Source organism: Pteronotus mesoamericanus, unplaced genomic scaffold (genome assembly GCF_021234165.1).
Source record: "Pteronotus mesoamericanus isolate MK-2021 breed Mesoamerican mustached bat unplaced genomic scaffold, CSHL_Meso_final scaffold_54, whole genome shotgun sequence".
Classification (NCBI taxonomy): Eukaryota; Metazoa; Chordata; class Mammalia; order Chiroptera; family Mormoopidae; genus Pteronotus; species Pteronotus mesoamericanus.
The window spans coordinates 79334034-79355731 of NW_026555321.1; the positions used below are offsets into that span (position 1 = coordinate 79334034).

The 21698-nt window shown below is 35.5% G+C and overlaps 1 protein-coding gene across 2 annotated transcripts; it reads right to left on the bottom strand.

The window, feature by feature from the left end:
* Window positions 1-1070: 1070 nt before the first annotated feature.
* LYPLA1 (lysophospholipase 1) lies at window positions 1071-20704 on the bottom strand. 2 transcript variants are annotated; one of them, XM_054595894.1, is made up of 9 exons: window positions 20532-20703; window positions 19615-19646; window positions 15287-15352; window positions 13615-13662; window positions 11929-11999; window positions 9279-9352; window positions 6889-6990; window positions 5701-5877; window positions 1071-2813 (listed from the first exon to the last, which is right to left on the bottom strand). In XM_054595894.1, exons 1-9 carry the CDS (start codon window positions 20598-20600, stop codon window positions 2760-2762), a joined length of 693 nt encoding a protein of 230 aa, XP_054451869.1. In that variant the 5' UTR covers window positions 20601-20703; the 3' UTR covers window positions 1071-2759. The 2 variants fall into 2 exon arrangements, with proteins under 2 accessions (XP_054451869.1, XP_054451870.1); XM_054595895.1 differs by lacking the exon at window positions 6889-6990 and having other exon boundaries at window positions 20532-20704.
* Window positions 20705-21698: the final 994 nt, after the last annotated feature.

The window sequence follows — 21698 nt, forward strand, 5'->3', positions numbered from 1 at the left end:
ATGGATTTAATAAATTATTAATTTAGTTAAATGGATAAAAACGATGCGGTGTTTATGTATGATGTAGTATTATTCAGCCATTAAGAAAAAGAATAAAATCTTCTGGCTGGTGTATTTCAGCGGACTGAGAGCCAGCCTGCGAACCAGTGGGTGTCGGGCTATCATTCCCAGGCAAGGCACAAGCCTGGGTTGCCGGCCAGGTCCTCAGTAGGGGGCGCACAGCGGAGGCAGCCACACACAACTGTTTCCCTCTTATCCCGCCCTTCGCCTCTAAAATAAAACCTTTAAAAAAAATATATAGATATATATATATATATAAAATTGTACTATCTGCACAGCATGAATAGACCTAGACAGTATTATGGTAAGTAAAATGAATCAGAGAAAGAAAAACGTGATTTCATCTATATGTGGAATGTAAAACGAAATAAACAAAACAGAAACAAACTCATAGATACAGAGAACAACATGGGTTTCCAGATGGGAAGGGGACTGTGCAACTGTGTGAAAAAGGTGAAGGGGTTAAGAAATATAAATTTGCAGTTACAAAATAGTCACAGCAATGTAAAGTACAGTTTAGGGAATATAGTCAATAATATTGTAATAACTATGTTTGATGTCAGGTGGGTGCAAGATTTACCCGGGGCATCATTTAAGTTATGTCAATGTCTAACCAGTATGTTGTACACCTGAAACTAATATAATATTGAATGTCAACTGTAGCTGAAAATTTGTTTTCTAAAGGAAGGAGGAAAAAACTACTTGGATAACTGCTTTATGACACTGATTTTAAAATCCCATGAACACTATATAAAAGGAAGAGACAAAAGGAAACACCAAACAAAATTTCCTTAAATAGGTTAGGAACACTAAAAAATAAATTAGAACTTTTTTTAGCTAATAAAATTGCATAGCAAGAAAAGCTTTTCTCATGCCCAGTTCCATTCCATTTCCTTCTCTGAATGTATATTCTTGTGATTACATCATCATTTCCTTCTTTTCATTGTAGAGCCATTCAGAGGCAAACCCAAATATTAAAAATAATACTCAAAAAAGCAGTCACAGAAAAGTCAGAATTAAATTTTATTTCACATTGATAGAAATCGTGGAAAAGATTTACATTTTCCCACATTACAGCACATTTCAACGGAGTATCTCTTGCCATAAATCATATCTTGCTGATTTGTATAACTGAAACAACTTTATATTCAGCAAGGTAAATCAAAGTGACTTACTAAATGATTGCTTAAAAATTTTAAATCCAAACATAAACATATGGCTTCAATATTAACATTCTATATAATCCATTACTAAATTACTTCCATTATCAATTAGCACCCATTTATAAAGATGCATTCCTAACACTGTTTTAGTCAGTCGGAATACAGAATAAAAATTAACAGTTCAGAAATATGAAGCGTATATTTTTGCTACATATTAAACCGTGTAACTGTCCCATATGTACTGAGTTCTGATTAACCTTTATAGCCAATAAATTTGTTTTCAAATAGTTTTTACCTATAACCTAAAAAATTCAACTATTTAAAATCAAATAATTGCTACTTTTATCTTTGCACAAAAACTAATTTTTAAAAAGTCATCTGTTAAAATGAAAATTTCAAATAAGTCCATTGCAGATAAAAGTAAAACAAATTTTTCTAAAGGACTATTCATTTCCTACAGTAGCTGATTTCAAACATATGTACAAAATACATAAACTAAAACTCTGCTACAAGGAGAATCATCTTAGAGCAAATCATCTTAGAAATTACAGTTTTTAAGATCAGTCTTAAAATATTCCAGAACATACTAGAATATGACTTTATAATTCTTTGTATTACAGAAAAATACAACCACAGAATTATTCCCTACCTGAACTGAAGATTCTAATAACTATATAGATCTAACTTTGGACTAAGATATAGTTTAAAAAATAAGTAATGAAGTTTGAAGTGATGTTTGGTTTCTTTATATAAGTATAAATACATTTTAAATACCATAATGTATGAGTCAGAGTGTCCAATTATTGATACAGCATGTACTGACAGCAGATGTCTATGGCAAGGAGGCAATATTTGGTCTATTATGAAGGATAAAAAGAAAATACATTTCTAGAGAAGAAAACAGAATATTAAGAAATTGTAAGAGGGAAAGAAAAGCCTGGTCCCCAAAATAAAAGGGCCATTAATTGAAGAGAGCAATATTACTCTTTATTGACACTTAGTAGTAGTATCCCTATTATTAGGAATAATGTAATAACACCTCATTCTTTTTATGTATTATAATCACTGAGTTAATCTGGATACATATATAAAAAATACAGATACTGCATGGTGACTATGTATTTTGGGAATAAGTTCATAGACTAAATACAGCATTGATAAGTAGTTTATATCTTAACCGCTCATTTATACCTGAACAAGTTTTCATTAGCATACTAATAATTTTCAAATGATGTAATAGAAAATCTAGTTGCAGTATTTTTTTATTTTGCCAAATTACACTTAGGAAAAATAGCTAGCTGCTTCACCTATTTTAATGCTAGTATATTCTGGATCATATTATACAAACACATGTATTGAAACTTAAAAGGTCAAATTTCCCACAAGAAGATATAATTAGTCTGTGTCACTGGTGTGTATTTGCAAAACATTTTAACACTGCAAACATTATAAGTTTCAAGATCGGGCCCAGGAAAAGGTTTATAGTCTACTACAATAATGCTGGTGTGTACTTCTACACAGGCCCCTTTAGTGGTGTCAATCAACTGGAGGTAGGAGTTTATCGATGAAGTGCTTGATATCCATCATTTCCTGTTTGAAATAAAGTGATTTAATAAGCATTACACAAATCAGAAGTTAAATCCCTACTAAAATACCACTAACTAAATCTGTGGTGTGTGTACAATGAGGTAAAATCACATTTTTACTACAACAATGAAATAAAAAGTTATAACATAAAAAGGAAACTGCAATAGAAATTTCAGATCATTTCTTCTTATTATTGTACATTCAATGATAGCTCACATCTAATATCTACTGCCATGAAAATGGTCTGGATTTTTGCTATGTTTGAACAAATAACACATGGGGGTGAGGAGAGATGAAGGGGGTTTAAAAGTGACTATATTTATACTTAGAAGTCTCAGAAGTATACAATGACTGCCAACTATGTATAAGTGGAAAAGCCTAGCTTTTAACATTCTGAGAATGAAATACTAAATCCACAGCATAACATAGTTGGTGCCTTGAATAAGGATTTAGATGTAACCAACCATCTGAAAGAGAGCATGCACCTAAGATAGGCCTGGAAAGATATGAAAATTAATATCCAAACATTTATTACAGAAAAAATTTCCTAGAAAGCCCCTGCATCTGGCTCACAGTTGTCACTTAACCCAAACACATTTCATTTCCTCCTATCTTCTCTATTATTTCAAGACTTGGCCTCACAGACCCACAAATCAGCAATGCAGAGAATCTTCAACCTTGTAATTTAATCACTCAGGAAAAAAAAGCCACAGCACGAAAGTGGTCTATTTTACAGCCCTCTGAAGTCCTATAAATTTCCTGTGACACCACCTCCTACCATTCTACCTCACTTTCTGCTCCTTATCATTCAGTTTAGTGTCCTCCAATGCAATCACACAAAGAATCATATAAGGAGCTTTTATTTGAAAAACATCTCTGTACAAACACAGGTGCCTAAGTTCAACCCCAAGCTCCCAATGTATTGAATCTGAATCACTGAGTTTGAAGTTTGGGAGTCTGTACGTTTATTACGCTCTGGAGTCCTTTTGATACAAAATGAACTTGGAAAACCTCTGCTCTAGACCTTCAGTCCCTCCTGGATGTTCAGAGTGCCACCTCCCTTTTCTGGATTCATACTTCATGACAGTTTCTTTCTTTTCTTTTCTAGCTTCAATAAAAACAAAAGGTTATTTTAAAAGAACTTCTGGAGACTTGTGGCTGTGCCAGCTCTGTTCGGTAACTCTAATTATAAAAAGTCTGTAGACCAACAAGTACAAAAGCAAGGAACCACTATGACAGTTCTATGTTCCCACACCTAGCCAGACTGAGCACTTAGTTGCAACACAGTGTTAACATAAACTGCCTCAATGCTTTTTTTTTGTTTGTTTAATTCTAAGGCTTTTAAAACCTCTAATTCTATCCAGTCCTCCCCTTCATTCTTATTAAGTGAACCACCACTCTACTGAAAAGGTTAAGAGGATCTGATGTGGGCTCTCAACTACTCTCTTCTATAACTCAACAATCTATTCATATTCATCTATACTCTTCTATCTTGATTCAAGTGTTTTTCACTTTTAAGGCAACCACTACCCATTTCAGGACTTAATTCTATGATCCTGCTAAGGCTTCACTCTATCAATTATCTCCTCCCATCCTATTAAAAAAGAACCTTCCTAGTCTCTTTCCCCTTTACCAAAACCTTTTTTAAAAAGGGTTTATACATGTTGCCTCTACTTCCTCATTTCTCGCTCTACTTCACACTATCCACTGCAGTTTGATTCAATCTATATCCCCAAACATCTGAGGTCACAGATGCCTTACTATTGGATAGTTTCTTCCTGGCCTATTTCTCCTTAATCTTTCTCTGAGTCATGGGTTAATATTCCCACTCACTTAGAAATTCTTTCCTCCTGTACTCTCATTCAACACCTAACTCCTTTAACTTCCCTGAAGTTCTATCCCTTGCATTTTTTTTCTCATTATATTCTCCCATGGTAATTCTTCACTGATCAGTAATATTGGTAAATTATTCTAAATCTCTATTACAGACTTGAGCTTCAGACATATATTTTCAATATCCCATCCTGATATCATAGGAACATCTCAATCTTAGTATGTTCACTAAATTCGGTATACAAGTATTTCCTTCCTGTTACCCTAGAACTGTTCCTTGTACCTACTTTACAAATGGCATCCTCTTAGTCATCTGAACTAGAAATCTAAAGCCTCATTGATACTTCCTTCTTTCCTATTCCATAGAATTAGTCACGAAATCCTAATGGCTTCCACTTCACTCATTTCCAGAATGTAGATTACATCTTGCTTTGATTTAAAAAAAAAAAAAAAAGTCAATGGCTTTCTGCTGCCTAGAGAACAAGTCTATCCTCACCACAAAATAAAAGCTCTCTATACAAAGTCTCTCTGTCTCTGTTCTAGGACACCTAGCTTTTCATAAGCTATTGGCCAACCAAGTAGTTTGCAGGTCCTGTCCTATAGTCCCTTCTCAGCACATTTGCTATCCAAATTCCACTTAGTGGTCAAAACCTAGCTCTTTCATCATGATCTCAAGTGCCTCTTAAGATATAACTAATCTCATTCTCCTCAGTTTTTCAAAGAACTTTTTAAAACTAATATAACTATCACATTCTGCTTTCTATACAGTTACTTGAATATCCTCACCAATTAAATATTTAATTTTAATTAATCCTCTCTAAATTTTAATAAAAGGGATTTTTTTGTCTTTGAATTAAGTACAATTGTATATTAATAGGAAATCAGTGAATGTTTGCTGAATTAAATTGAATAAACTACTAACCTATGACTCAGTTTCATAGGAATTCATTCACTAACTCCTTTAAAGCCCCAAACTGTCAAACGTTATTTATCTTAAAATATCACATGGAAAAAGAAGCAAGTTATGTCTCTATAATCACTGTTTCTAAACATTTACCTGTTGACATGAACTGTGCATCATGCCTTCGTAGGTTTTGAAGGTTACATTGGCTGGATTTACCAATGTTTTCAGCTTTTCGACAGTAAGAGAACCAAACATTAAGGGAACTAAAGGGTCACAATCTCCATGGCACTGAAGAATAGAAATATCTCTATTGACACCACTGATAGGACCCTGCGAAAAACAAAACAAAACTGGTACTATTTATTCAAATTATGCCAGGCATTTAAAGTTATAGATAGATATGTGCATATAACATGTTATTACTTACATTATAAGTTATAATTGGTCACAGAAATAAAATTCCTTCCATCCCTATACTCTGCACATCTCTTTAATCAGTTATATGACATGATTACCCTGTCATATATTATGTTTTCACAATATATTATATGTTTCCCAATGAACTGGTTCTTTGAAGCAGATTCTATTTTGTATCTGTTCACACTGTCCTGGCATGAGAGGTAGGTTTTACTGAACCATGTTTTTCTCAGCTGTTGATTTAAATAAAAGACTTAATAAACAACATTTACTATGTGCAAGACACCAAAGAGTTATTATATAGTGACAAGAAAAAACCCTAGACTTAAAGATGATTTTGAAAATTAAGTCTACATCCCCCATGTGTATTATAATCTGATCTATACTGTTGATTATTTAGAAATTGTATTTTATGTTGCAAAATCTGCTATCAGGTAATAAGCACACTGAACAATATCCAAAATATTGTTTCTATGTATTAAAAAAGATGTAATTTATATATATATTTTAAAATGTATTAAATATTTCAAATATAAGATTTCTGACATGATGACTTATTTCTTATTCCTTCTATAGAACCTACAATGAAGACAATGTAGTGTACCTATAAAGTCTAGTGACACGTCACAAAAATCTAAGAAAATTCTTTTGAAAAAAGGATGACTGATATGAACTCTGGGTTTTGGGTGATGATATGTCAATGCAGGTTCATCAATTAAAATGAATGTGTCGCTGTGCTGCAGATCAACAGTGGCTGTGCATGTATGGAGAATGTAAATATATGGGAACTTTCTGTACTTTCCACTCAATTTTGCTGTGAACCTAAAACTGCTCTATATAAAGTTTACTTGAAAAAAAACCCTCTCTCCAACATTGTTTGCTATCTTTTAGCTTAGTAATCTAATATTGCATGTATCAGACTACCTGTGGAAATGAAGCCCGCAGTGGAAGCCAGCAACTGAGTGCAGTGACACCTGCCAGTTTCTGCTGTGTGGTAAGAGCGGTATATAAAGATAAAGCTCCTCCCTGGAAAGACAAGCAGAGAATCAATGGAACACATGATTTTCTAACAGCAATTTAAAAGGTTTCTTGTCATTAATAATGTCCATAAAAATCAAATTGGGTGGCTAATGTCAAATAGGACAAACAAAATACATACACACCTCACTGTGTCCTACAGCACATGATTCTCTACACTGAAGACCACTCTGAAAACACAGCCAACTACCCAGCCAAAAGATAGTTAATAGTAGAGTTAACAGCTGTGTTTACAACTGTCTTAGGAACATTCTGAATTTAGAGTTACTATTTTCTCTGAAAAGTGCTAGTATAAAATCAAATCTTGTCTTAAATTGGTAATATTTTCCCAAAACAGTAATTCAAAATAATGAGAACTATATAGGAGACACTTTTAGAGTATCTACCTACCCAGCTCACAGCACCATGCATTCTAGGAACTGCAATCCTATCAGTCATCTAGATGCCACATCACTCTGACCATACCCATGGGTCACTGGGCCATATAGAGACGTGAGATCCTTTCTCATGTGAGAGTCATGTTCTTTCTCCCAGGATTTTGAAATTGGGATTTAGTGATTGTCAGTCTATCTCTGTGTGTGGCTGGAATTGTAACATGTGAACTCAAGAACGGGAAATGCTCTAGGCTACAAAAACTGAGGTAGCCAACTCTAGATGGAGAGGCAAATGAAGCTGGTGAACAGAAAAACAGAAATAATGACGGAGAGAGAAAGTCATAATGGCTTTCCAAGTCCTAGCTATTTCCTGACGCCTTGCTTCATTCTCCTCTTTGGTTTTCTTGATGTGATCCCACAGACTCCTAACTTTTTGTTGCCTAAGGTATCAGGAGTTGGTTTCTATAAACTGTGATCAACAAGCCTCAAATGTACAGACTCCTATCTTCACTTCTTATTTGAAACAAGCATTCATTTTTCTACCTCTATTTATGACACAATGTGTATGACAGTGTATATTATCTGTGAATTTCAACAAATACCAAATTATTAACTTATCTTTTTACTGTATTGTATTAACAACCTATCGTCCTATTGAATTCTAACTCCTAAATAATTCCCTAATTCTGACATTGCCCTAATTCAGGTTGCCTGATACTATGTTGTTGATTTAGAAAATTTACAGATTAGAAGCTCCAGCAATTTGGGGATGGATGATATGGCAAACGATAAGCTGAAATGAAAATCTAAGATGAACATAAGCTAACTGTGCCTATAGAAAGAATATAGAATGTGGAAGAAAAAGTACAGAAAGAGAAGGTGCCAAAAATAACCATCGGATATTTATATCTAAAGCCTATTTTAATGAAAAAAAGAGGGAAGAGGATAAGTGACATTACCAAGATGGCAACACAGGTTGTTCCTAACTTTACTACCTTTTGCAAGAACTACTAACTACTCAAGAACAAGACACCACTGAGAGAATCCTTCAGCACAGGGTGAGACTGAATCCCCCTGCACCACAGAGAACAAATAAGACAGACTGCACTGGGAGGGTAAGAGAAGCAGCTACATGTTGACCACCTTGCCTCTCTCCGAGGCTAGCCCAGCACCACACAGAGAGGGCTTCCCTGGGCTTTCAGTTCCTCTAGTGGGAAAAGAGAGCACAGGTGAGACAACCAGTGCCCCCAGTATTGTGGGTCACTGTGGGAGTCCCTACTCTGATCTCACCCCACAGGAATTGCAGGAAAATCTGTGGGCTCAACCATTGGGAATCTGTGACAAAAAGAGGGAAGAAACACTCTTGTGTTCTACCTTACTGTTCCTATCAGTAGCCTCCTCTTAGACAGGGGGATTATACCTATACGTAAGAGTTTTGTTTAAAGGGCTACATAGTGTTAACATTCCAGTTTCCAAACAATTTACTTAATAAATTGATTTTCTACACATAATTTATAAGGTAAAATTATTGCTGAAGAGAGAAAACTAGAAAAGTAAAAGAGTATGAAGTATCTCTCAATTAGTAATTATTTCTAGTTCATTTCAACTTAATTCAGCATTAAAGGTAAGTAGTATATCATCCTGACTGGTGTGGCTCAGTGGATTGGGCACTGTTCCATAAACCAAAAGGCTGCCGTTTATTCCTGGTCAGATCACATGCCTGGGGTACCAGCCAGGTCCCTGGTTGGGGGCATGCGAGAGGCAACCAACTGATATTCCCCTCCGTCTTTCTCCCTCCCTTCCACTCTCTAAAAATAAATAAATAAAAATCTTTAAAAAAAAAAGATAGCTTCTAGATAAATGTACTACTGTTATTGCCATACCACTCGAATTTTATCTTACCTGAGAAAATCCTCCCAAAATAATTCTGTTTGAAGGAATGCCATTCTTCACCTCCTGCTCTATCAAAGCTTTTACTGAAAACAACATGAAAGTTGATTACCAATAATTTCAAAGTTAAGGCCATTGAAAGAATTAATGATGGAAAAATAAAATGTATATTTAAAGGTCAAAATAAGTAAAAAACTTAAAGCATTCTATTAAAATACAAAATCAGAATGCATTTTCATTATAAAACTCAGATTTTGCAGGTACTGCTTACACTGTTCAATTATTTCTTATATAATTTGTAAACAACAGTAATACCTCTCATGAATATATGAATATTCTTTATCTATGGTATATCCTGCTCATATACATTTTATATTTCTCTTCAAGAAACCATAGGCATTTGTACCTAAAAGTTATAACTTAAAATTTTAAGTTGGAGTAGATTAAATGGTTTGTGATTTATAGTGTTTAAACAGTTTGTTCTATTATTTTTTTAAAAACCACAGTATTGTTTTCCTATAGTCAATAAATGACATGAGGAAAAGAAACAAATGAGTTCTTTTCCTCATGCAAAATACATTGTAATTGGCACACATCATTAAATATAAGACTTGATACCTCCTCAAATTTCCTCTTTATAATCAGTTTTCAGAAAAACTGAACCTTTAACAGATTTATCTTCTCAAATTTATCTTCTCAAATTTCCTCTTCTTTAAAATCAGAGTTTTGAGAATAATTGCACCTTTAACAAATTTATCTTCTTTCATTTTTGACAAACATGCAAGGCTTTCATTTTTGTAAACCTAAAATTCCCACATTTACATTTCCTTTTCATCAAAAACCAAATATATGCTTTTATTAGAACACTGCAAAGGAAAACCCCAATGCCCAAATTAAAAATTGTTTTGCTTTTGTATACAGTTTAATTTTCAGTTAGAATTAGTATGAAAACCTAGAGGTACCTTGGGTAGGGCATGGAAGAATGGACTAGAGAACAGTAAAAAAGACAAGAAATAAGAGAACTGCTGAGAAGCATGAGGGATTGATTTAGGGGAGATGCAAAACCACAGCAAGATGTAGAAGTGGCAGAAAACAGCCCATCTGTGAGGAAGGAAGGCTATGGTTGGGATTTGGTGAATGTTTGCTGCTAGCCATTCAGGTGCTGTTGGGAGTATTTTCCCTCAGTTTCACAAAGCTTTATACCCCATTGTTACACCAACTGCTGAGATAAAGTTAACAAACTACAATGGCAGCAGTCAGTTGTGAAGTGGTTTCTAATTTCTATCCCCCTCTGCATTAAGGGCAAGGACACCACTGTGCTCCAGGACCTAATCTGAGCCCTCTCTTCTTTATTCAGCTAGCCTCTCAGATATCAAATATAGACTCCTTTCTTTACCAGCTCTGAGTCTGAGCCTAATGCGCTCCAATAATACATCACCTCAGAGAGAAAGGAAACTGCAAGTATGTCATAGGCCAATTCTATCATTAGGACAGAACTTTTTTCATTCTGGATCTCACCACATCCACTTGTCTTCTCCACAAAGCCCAGCTCCTATCTTCCACAGGGTCTTACAACTCATTATCATACCCAACATGTGTTTTTGTCATCTATCATTTTTTGACAAATACCTAAGTATAGGATTTTAGCTCTGATCTACTTTTTGATGGTCCTAAAAGTCAGTGTTCTTAGTTTGACATTCTTAAATATCTAATGTACCTTGAATGCACTTTCCTGTTTTGAAGTTAAAAGTTCTTGTAAAAAAAAATTTTTTTTTAAAGGATCCTGCTGGTTTTGCATTTTAAAGCTATTCTGGAAAATTTCAAACAAATACTTAAATAGAAAAAGTATGCAATGACTCCCTGGGTATACATTACCTCACTTCTGCAATTATCAATTCATAGCCAGGCTTGTTTCATCAATGCCTGCTGTGTCACCACCAAGATTATTCTGAAGTCAATTCCAATAATAACGTTGTCTATTTGTAAGTATTTCAGTACATATATGTAAAAGAAAAGGATGTTTCTGTACATTTACTAAACCCAGATTTCTCCCAGTAAGTCCATGTTCTTTACGCCTTCACACACACGCGCATGCACGTGCGCGCGCACACACACACAAAATTATCATGTTCGTAGGGAGCATGGAATACAAGCCAGAGATGAGATTATGGGGATTCTGTAGAGCTAATACTTATTTCATAGGAGTACTAAATGAGATGATTTATAAGAATTACCTAGCTTGTTTAATATTATCACACTAAAATTAACCATTAGTATAATTTTCATTATGTATCATTATATCATTACATCATTATTGTCATCCTTATTTCAAATCTCCTTAATAAAGATAACAGGCCACAACTATTAAACATTCTGTCATTTTCTCCATTTGATATGTAAACCAAAATTATGTATCCAATAGTTAAGTCAAAGTTTAATCATTGCCATTCCTCCCTGTATACCTCACCTTCACTGAGCACAGACAGGTCAATGAGTCCATGTGGCCATCAAGGCAAACAAGTTAGAGAGTGATCAGAAAGGAAGGAAATAGCACCACCTCCTAAGTTTAGATAATTGTGTAATATTTCATCAACATCAATAAGTACCCATCTACTAAAAATATTTTTAAATGCTTTTGTTTATAAAACTTTTCTGTACTTACCATTCTCTGCTGCCTGTTTAATTCCAGGTTCATCCTCCTGTGAATCTGGTGAAAGCCCAATAATGTCAAACCTGGAAAATAAGGCACAATCCTAAAAGAACTATTTGATTCTAAGAATATATATATACTCTTGTTAAGTATGCTTTACTAAACTCATGGTAATTGGGATAAAAAGGGCTAACCAAACATTCTCCAGAACATGAAACTCAAAATGTCTTCAGAGATGAAACAGTTAACTTAAATGCATAAATCGGGCATTCTAAAAGTTACTTTCATCTCAACTAGATATAGATTCTAATGTTAAAAAGTCACATTGCCACATAATTTTAGGGTAAGACTATCTAAGAGATTATCTAGTCCAATCTTGCGCCCAAGCAGGAATCTCAAACCACACTCCTAAGAAGTTTGCAGTAAATTCCAGCTACTCGCTTCCCCTTCTATTACATTATTCAGTCAACCCAATGGAATAGAGTTACTTTATTATGTCATTCTTTTATGCGCTATCCCATACCTATTGAACAAGGTGTTTATACTGATTCTATTCATATACTCTGAAAAATTTTTTCATCACATATTATAGATACCTCAAGCCAGAGACCAAGAGAAGCTTTCCTTTGGCCCTTACTACTTCTCTATCAGGTTGTAATATGCTTTCCTTATAGTCTCTAGAGACATTAGGTAGAAATTTTGGTTCTGGACAGGAATTCTGCCGTGGAGGGAAGATGAAAGAACCAAAGGCCAAGGTGGGCAGGAACTTACAAAAGTTGCCAAGAAATCTAAAGTAGATAAAGAAGGAAATACACAAATGGGTAGATAGGTAGGAACAAGCAGAGAGGAGGACAGCAGAGTGAAGTCCTGATGAGGTCAAAGAAAAATTGTGTGGATACAGTGATGCAAAATCAAAGGATGAATAATTATTAATATCAGATTTGAATTCAGTGACTTCAGAGATGGCACAGTTCCAGATGACAAGGAATGACTGTGGATGACCAAAGGTAAGAGAAGAAAATGTCACTGCAGAACAGAAGAGCCAAGGAAGTAACAAGCTGGTCAAGGTTGTGAACATGTCATTTACACTGGATCCTGTGGTCACCCAAAAGATAAAATGGTGGCATGAAATAGAGTGGAAAAGAAAATATGAATCATGTGTCAACATCATCATTTTTTGAAAAACCTGTGGAGTTTCGAAGAACAGCAGGAAAAAAGAATCATAGTCTAGAAGTGGCTCAGAGGAATGAAGAACTGACTACTTCCTGACTACAGAGCATATGGAAAGTGCAAAAATATCTTAAGGGGGCCCAAGAGGAAATGGTTTCCTTAAAAACTAACCAGCCCTCCAGAAAGGGAAAGAGTTGAAGGCTAAAGAGGCTGTGGCTTAATCAGAGTGATTGCCAAATGGGGTGGTTCAAATGTTTGACTACTGAAATCAACAAAGGTTAATCAAGCAGTATGAGATATGTTCTGCAGTATTTCTATTCACCCATTCTCTCCTGTTTCTCTACCTGTTGGTGCAGCTCCTTAAGTGTACCCTGAACTTAAAATATAAAAACTTAAATAATTAAAGGTTAAATTACAAATGAATTATATAACTTCGCAACTTAAAAATAGTTAATAAAAATTGCCAGACACAAGAGCACTTCTGATCGAAAAGTGAGAGTAAAATTGAAAAAGTAAATTTTTACTTACCAAGAAGGCATAGCCATGTTCATATTTAATGTTACAGGCATAACTGGTCTACATGGGAAAAAAAAAAACAACAGCAAAATAAGAATAATTTAACAAACCATAAGACCTGATAAAATTCCATCAAAGATAATTATTTAAGGCTTACGCAAAACAATGCTACGATTTTAATATGAGGTGTTTCACTGCATCCACACCTGTACAATTTGGTTTTCAACAGCTTCCAAGTGTCTGAAAACAGAGCAGCAGCTGGAAAGAACTAAGTTTGACAAATGAAAAATATTTTCCTTTCTCAACACCCTTACTTAACGCTTTCAAAGCAGACATGAGAAGGAAAATCAGCAACCAAGACAGTTGGAAATGTATAAAATATGAGACTCTGTAAGACTAAGGATATGAGCAATTTATTGCAGCTATTATAGTATCAATTCTTGTATGCTCAGGTTACATTTTTGCTTATTTTCTAGTTTTTAGCTATATATTTGTGTGTTTAAGAGACTGTTAAATAAGAGAAATATAAGTTTGCCTAAGTGTTCATTACACCCAATTCAAGTTTGTGATGAAAAATTTGCTGGACAACCTGAATGTAAGTAGGTACAAAAGGAAAGAAAAATAAATACACTATAGCTACATCTCACCATTATTTTCTGACTCACGAAACATTATACTTCACAAGTCACAAAAGCTTATCAAAATTTCTTTGAGAAATAAAACTTTCCTAGGTTGGGAAATAGCCTTAAGCCAAATTCAATTCTGGGGCCAGTAACAACATAGGATAAATTCCAGTATCATCAAGAATTCAGTTTCTTGCATGAATCATAACAGATGACATGAGAACCCTAATCATCGTATACGGCTGTAGCCTACAGTGGTAAGATGATAAACCTTCTGTTTTAGAATAAAAAGGGAAGGACTGTTTTCTTACCTAATCTCAGGTATATTTCTTCTTTCCATTTCCACTTTCATATTAATCACCTCTACTGCTACTCCTACTTTTGAAGATGAACTACTAACCTAATAGCAGGTACCTAATACCATTTGTCTTCTTCATGGCTATTGCTTCTCAGCAGCCTTTGACCTAAAAGCTTGCCCAACTTGTTGATTTCCTGAGTTTGCTCAAAACTTCCTAGTTTCTTTGAAATCCACAAACATTTTCAGAACTCTAAACTAAACCTATCAAACTCCAAAGTCTGTGTTCTTTCCATAGTACATCCATTGTCTCTAATCAATAAAATTAGGAGAGTTTTCAACATAGTCAAGATTTCTTACAAACCTAGAAGGTAAATCCCCTTCAGAGATACCTCATGCATATTCTTAGAACTTAGAAAAAAATATTTGTACCTTTAAAAGAATTTTTCTGGCTGTGAGTTCAACTGATCTCCAAGAAAGCCTTATTTTAAATTTCTCAACAGAAAAGAAACAATTCAATAAAACAAAGGTACTATTTTAGTTTTAAACAATTTATCAACCTTTATTTTTTTGACTTTTTAAAAATTTTATTTTTCAATTACAGCTTACACTCCATATTTTTTATTAGTGTCAGCTGTATTCTAACCTTTATTTTTAAACTGAATGTTTAAATATTATAGTCAAATGCTTTTCTAGAAAAGTAAAGCTATTATAATTATTCCTCTCCAGATTCTGAATCACAAGCATAAAAATTAAAAATACTTACGCATGTGGGCAGATATATTTGATATGTGAACTTCTGATACCTGCAAAGGCTTCTGCCCATCCATGCCTGGTAGAGAAATTATTTGAACAATTCCATTAGATATTGTTTTAATTCCCAATACATTAGTTACAGAATAATATTTTTAAAAAGGTTGTGAAAATAAATTTTAACTCCTTAAAATATCTTAAAAGTATAGGCCATCAATTCTATTAACATACCAGCACCACTTTGGAAACAACCCAAAGACTACTGTTTAAGCTTTACCTATGGATAAAGATGAATTCTTGTGATTCCTGAAGTGTATTTTATTTCATGTATTTCCACAGGGCTTTAAAATTTACAGAAAATATATTTTTATTTCTTTATAACTTCACAACAATGTGCCTAACAATTTAGGCAAGACCGATAATTCACATTTTATATAAAGAAAAAAGCCTCAGAGGAGTAAAGTAAATCAGTTGTCTGATATCTCTGCATGGTTACTACACCATTAAAAATATATTTGGTGAGCCCTGGCTGGTGTGGCTCAGTGAACGAAGTGCCTCCCTGTGAACCGAAAGGGTGCAGGTTCAATTCCCAGTAAGGGCACATGTCTGGGTTTTAGGCCAGGTCCCCAGTTGGGGGTGTGAGAGAGGCAACTGACCAATATATCTCTCATGCATCAATGTTTCTCTCCCCCTCTCTAAAATAAATAAAATCTTAAAATAAATAAATAAATTTAGTGAGCGTTCTTTTCTTGTGTGTATATGTGCAAGTATATATGTTCAAAATAGAGTGAGAAAAACTGTAAATTATCATAATCCTTTAAGCCAGAAATAAACAGTTAATCCTTTGATACATTTCCTTCTAATTTTTTCTGTGCCTATCACTTAAGAAATAAATACAGATATTTACTCTATATACATAGTTTCCTGCTTGTTTATACTTATTATACCTGATACTTTTTACATTACCTGTATTAAAGGATAAAGTAAAAGTAACTTAAGCTTTTTGTGTGTAAAATAGTCTGAAAATAAATGAGAAATGCTCTTCTGTTAACTATTTTTCTATTTTTAATGCACCTTCCCCAAAAGTGTTAAGGACATATAGAAAAATTAATTACAGTATTAACAATTATATAACACTATTAAGCCAGACATTATTCTAGGAGTTGTACATGTGTACACATATGTATATATGTGTGCTTATATGTGAGTTCATGTGTGTATTGTTTTTATATATGTACACAATTTCCAGTTTCAAAAGTTACAATAAAACAACAGTAATAAAGATAGTGTGATACTGAAATAAGACCTATAAATCAATGGAATAGATTTGAGAATACACAAATAAATCCTTACATTTATAGTCAACTTATTTCTGAAAAGGATGGCCAAACAAATCAATAGGGAAAGAAGAATCATTTCAACAAAAGTAGCTGGGATAAGGAAATATCCACATGCAACAGAATGAAGTTGGACTACCTCGTAAAATATACAAAAATTAACTCAAAATGTCTTAGACCTACATGTGAAACACTATTATAAAACTCCTAGAAGGAAATATACAAAAATCTTTGTGAACTTAGACTTCACAATGGTTTCTTAGATATGTAATCACAAGCACAAGCAACAAAGAAAAAATATTTAATCATCAAAATTAAAGACTGTTGCACTTCAAAGGACACTATGAAGAAAGTGAAAAGACAACCTACAGAAGGAGGGAAATATTTGCAAATCATATCTAATAAGGGTCTTTATAATATATAAAGAACTCTTACAATTCAAAGAAAAAGACCACCTAACTTATAAATGAGTAAAGGACTTAAAGAGACATTTCTTCAAAGATATACATGTTAAGAAATAGAAGCCAATTACAGAAGATCACAAATTGTAAGCTTCCATTTATACTTAATATTCAGAACAGGTAACACATGTGCAGTATTAATGGACGAAAGAATGTATTACAGACCTATGTCAACAACCACTTTAATCAGTTTTTCATTGCTTTTTCTGTTTTACACTTCAATCTATTATGGACTATTGACTTCACTGTGATATTATTGAATATATTTATTTGTTGGTGTTAATAGACTTTAAGATTTCTGTCTAATATTTTTAGTAGACTTAAAAATAATATTCTAAAATATGTAGACAGTTAGCTTTGCAAATAGTATGCTTGCATTTTAAAAAGTGTGTAATAATCAGCATCCAGCAATGATAAATACCTGGCATATGGGCTGCCAGTCCCAGATCCTGGGCCCAGAGCAGGCATTCACCAAACTCAAAGCCACACTTAGAGACCTTTTCAACACGGTACTCCAAGCAGCATTTAAAATATAAAACCTATCTGCTACCCCTGCAAAAGTTAACAGCATAGTCATGTTATAAAATGTGTTATCTGTGGTCACTGCCAATGCTGATTTTCTGTATGCTATTTCAGTTTCTCTTTGCCCCCCCCCCCGAGTTTCTTAAGTGTATCATCATTGTATTTTCTAATACAGGATTTGTGCTAATAACCTGGGGGTAACTACATAAACTCTAAACTTCATTTTATTATTTCTGCTAATCACAACTTTGAGAATGCGTAGTCACTAAAAATAACACTTATAAAATACAATTTTCTACCTATTAAGAGTCTGAACTGGAATAGCTTCAATTATGTTCCTTAAAGCATCACTACATATAGTAAAAGCCTGACTTATCATGGCTGGCTAATGTGGATGTCAGATTCACACCCTTATATTTTATGAAGTAAAGCCACTTTAAAAGTTTATTAGGAAGTAAAAACAAATTAATAGTGACTACAGAGAAAGAATAAAATAAAATTTAAAATTTTGTATGTTAATTTTAGAATCGTTCTTACAACAGTAAAACCTTGGCTATATTTGCTCCACACCAAAAAATTCTTATGACTTTTTGAATACTTATGACCTATTGTAGCTCTTATATATATGTACACATACATTTGGTTAAGAATAAAAAAGCTAGAGTTCAATGTGGTAAAGTACAGGAGCTTTAGGATATAGACTCTACAGTTGAAAGCCTTCTGGCTTACTCATTAGTTCATGACCCTGTATGAGGTGGTGCTGTTGATGCAACCCAAATATATAGGTCATGAAGCAATATCACATTACACCTTATGTATTTGTGGTTCTACCCACTATTTGTGCTCAAAATAGAACCTCACAATTATTAATATGAATTAGTCATCTCTACTTTGTGTTTTTTCCTAAGATATATTGTACTTTTAGCTACTTAAGTTTATATTTTAACAGCATAAACCACTCTTTTTCCCTCAATAGATACTTAGACTTAGCCCAATGCCACAACCCAGGAAAGTGCCTTTCATATATATATATATATAAATGTTTAAAAAAGAAACTAGGAGAATTTTAAAAAATAATCATAATTGTTCATGTAACTGTTCTACATGCAAGACAAATACAAAGATTAAGATATAGACTATGCCCTCCTGAATCTACAATCTAGTAGGAGAAACAAGATATAAAATACACCATACGAATGACTATGAAAAATGTCACAATATGGAAGAGGATAAAGTTACTTGCAGCTACTTAGTAAACATAAAAGAATATTAGGAATCACTTTAAAAAAACGACAAAATATTCTAACCTACCTCCCTATAAAGATTAACAATTTTTTGGCTACTTCATCAAAATTTATCCAGCTTCAGTTTTCTGCCTAGCCGACAATTTTGTAACAATTTTTTAACAACTTTACCTAAGTTTCAAACAGATAGTCATTGATTTAAATTAAAAACAAAACCTCTCAATATAGAAAAAGCCTGCGTGAAAGAGAAATCACTTATCTAAAGTTAGCACAATAAAATTTGTTTGGCAAATCTCCAAAAATCCTTGAGTTGCCTCCCTTGCCCTTCAACTGATTTTTTTTCTTTTCAAGGAACATCTCAGCTCTCATTCAGAATGCAGTATAGCAAGTGCACACTGCTACTGTTTCTCTTATCGAAGTCAACCAGTTCCTTTAAACCTGCCCTGAAATTTTAACTCCTCTGGAAAGTTCAAACATTCCATCCATCTCTGCTATCCAATAAAGCAACTCAAGGAGGAATTAGCAATAGTAATTTTAATGTTCCGGAAATAAGAATTGAAAAGTGAAAAATTCAAAGTGATAAGGGAAAAATTCTGCCAGTTTCAAAACTGAAAAGACTGTATCTTATCACTGGAAAGAATACTACTAGCAATCTTTTTTCTTTTTTTAAATACAATCCTGAAGTTAAGTATGAAAGCTTTGATCGCTTAGACTGTCTTAAGTAGAGAGAGTTCTATGACCCCATTTTATTACTGTTGCTATAGAACTGTTACGTACCCTGTATCTCCCAATCCATGAAGGAAAATCACCTAGAGGAGAAGAGGAAAAATTAATAAGCAATGCCTAAATAAACCCACATGGAATTGTAAAACACCATGGCTCTGGTTCAGGTGGATGCCAGAATTACAGAACACTACTTGCAGCGTTAATCTTTACAGACATCTCTTAAATGGCAAAAATACTTAACTTCGCTCCTTGTAGTTTCGAAAATAATTAATGTGGGGTTTCAGCACAGAAAGACGTCACACTTAGACATTCTTAAGTGCAAATGATCACATCCTAAGAAAAAGTCTCAAGTCAAACCATGAAAGGTTTGATTTATTCTATAAAATTTTTCCACCACAAAAAGGAACTTCCGGAGATAAGTTTGAGATCCTCAGTTTCCTAAAAAAACGGCACCTCTGATATAAAACACTAAACCTCCAAACTTTCTAATTTAAGGGGAGAGCGCAAGCTAAGAAAATGATATATATGTATGTATTTCTTTTTTCGGACTTAAGACTTCTCGCACCCACAAACAAGACAGGAACATGTTATAAAGCCACCTCGAGTTAGAGCGCTTCTGCACTAACGCCGGTGACTCCAAGCTGGGGGCCAGGCAGCCGGGGGCCAGGCAGCCGGGGACCCCGGGGTTCCGCGGGCCGCACTCGCTCCGCAATGCAGAAGACTCCGGCTCTGGGCTGGGGAGGACGTGTCAGGGTGCGGGGGCTGACCCTTGCGCCCCGGCCGCGAACCCAGCGCTCTCCCCATACAGCTGGCGCCCGGGACGTGCCCACCATTCCACCCCACTCCGTAAGGGCGGAGCGTCCCGATCCACCGCTCGCCAACCCGCCTGCGAAGTCGACCCCGAGCGAGGGGCAGTGGCCGGCAGTGGGCCGACCGGGCCCCTCCAAGCTTCGGCTGCCGCCACTCACCGCAGCGGTGGCCTTCCGGGCAGCGGGCACGATGGCGGGAAGTGGAGAAGACATGTTATTGCCGCACATACACCGGCTCCACTGACAACGCGCGCGTCGGAAGCGGAAAGAAGAGCTGGTGCCCGGCTCCGGCCCAAGGGCGTGAGAGCGGCGAGTCCCGGCCCGCCCCACCGGGCCCGCGCTCAAGCGCGTGCGCGCGCACGCGGCGCCGCGCCCCTCGCCCCGCTCCTCCCGCTCCGCGCACCCGCGCCTGAGGGGCTAGTTGTGTTTTCACTCCCCAGCCGTTCTACTCCTCCGTGCGTCACTGTGTCCTGCTTCTCTGTCCGCCAGATTGGCTGTGACGGAATCCTGGCCGGAGCTGCCCTCCTTCTTCCTCTCCACTTCTCCGCTTCCGCAGACTCGGTGCGGGCGGCTGCACGGGGCTTCTTCCCGCCTGGTGTCCAGGCCGCCCGGGAAAAGACACTCCCAGGCCCAAGCCGAATACGAGGTCTTCGGAGGGCTTCGTCTTCTGCTCTTGGGACAGTGTAGTGGAGGGGCTCAAAGCCGCTCATATCCTGCCATAGATATTCCTTTGTTTCCTAAACCAAGATGTATTTACTTATAAAAGTCAGGAAGGACTGGACTGGGAGAGGCTGATTCCATTTGGGGCAAAACCAATGTGTGGTTTTGGAGTTGACTGGCCTCCTTTCAAAAACTTGAGATGGAAAAGGACAACATTCCATTGTAACTGGAAATCCACAACGCAATGGTTGGTGGATAATGACAGACTGCTGATTTAAGCATGAGACTAGATGTCCCTTTTCTGCAAGGGTATCTCAATGCATGTCAAATACAGAGTAGTATCCGAGATAGAAATGCCTCAAGCCAAATGCACTGACCTTCAGAAGTTTACAATACCCTGGAGAAACTTAAAGGCTAGATATACAATTGTTAGAGAGTACAACGTAAAAAGGAAGGAAACTGGTGAACATAGACTTAAAAAAATAATCCACTTTAATTCACAGGATAGCCAGAATACCAAAGGATTGGGGTGTGGAGGCCTCATTCATGTCTTACCACTCTTGTCTTGGATTCGAGTACTGAGAATTTTGTGAACCGTCTGAAAAGTTAAGTTGATATTAATTTATTGAAAATGATAATGTGACTCCCATTTCACATCCGATCGCA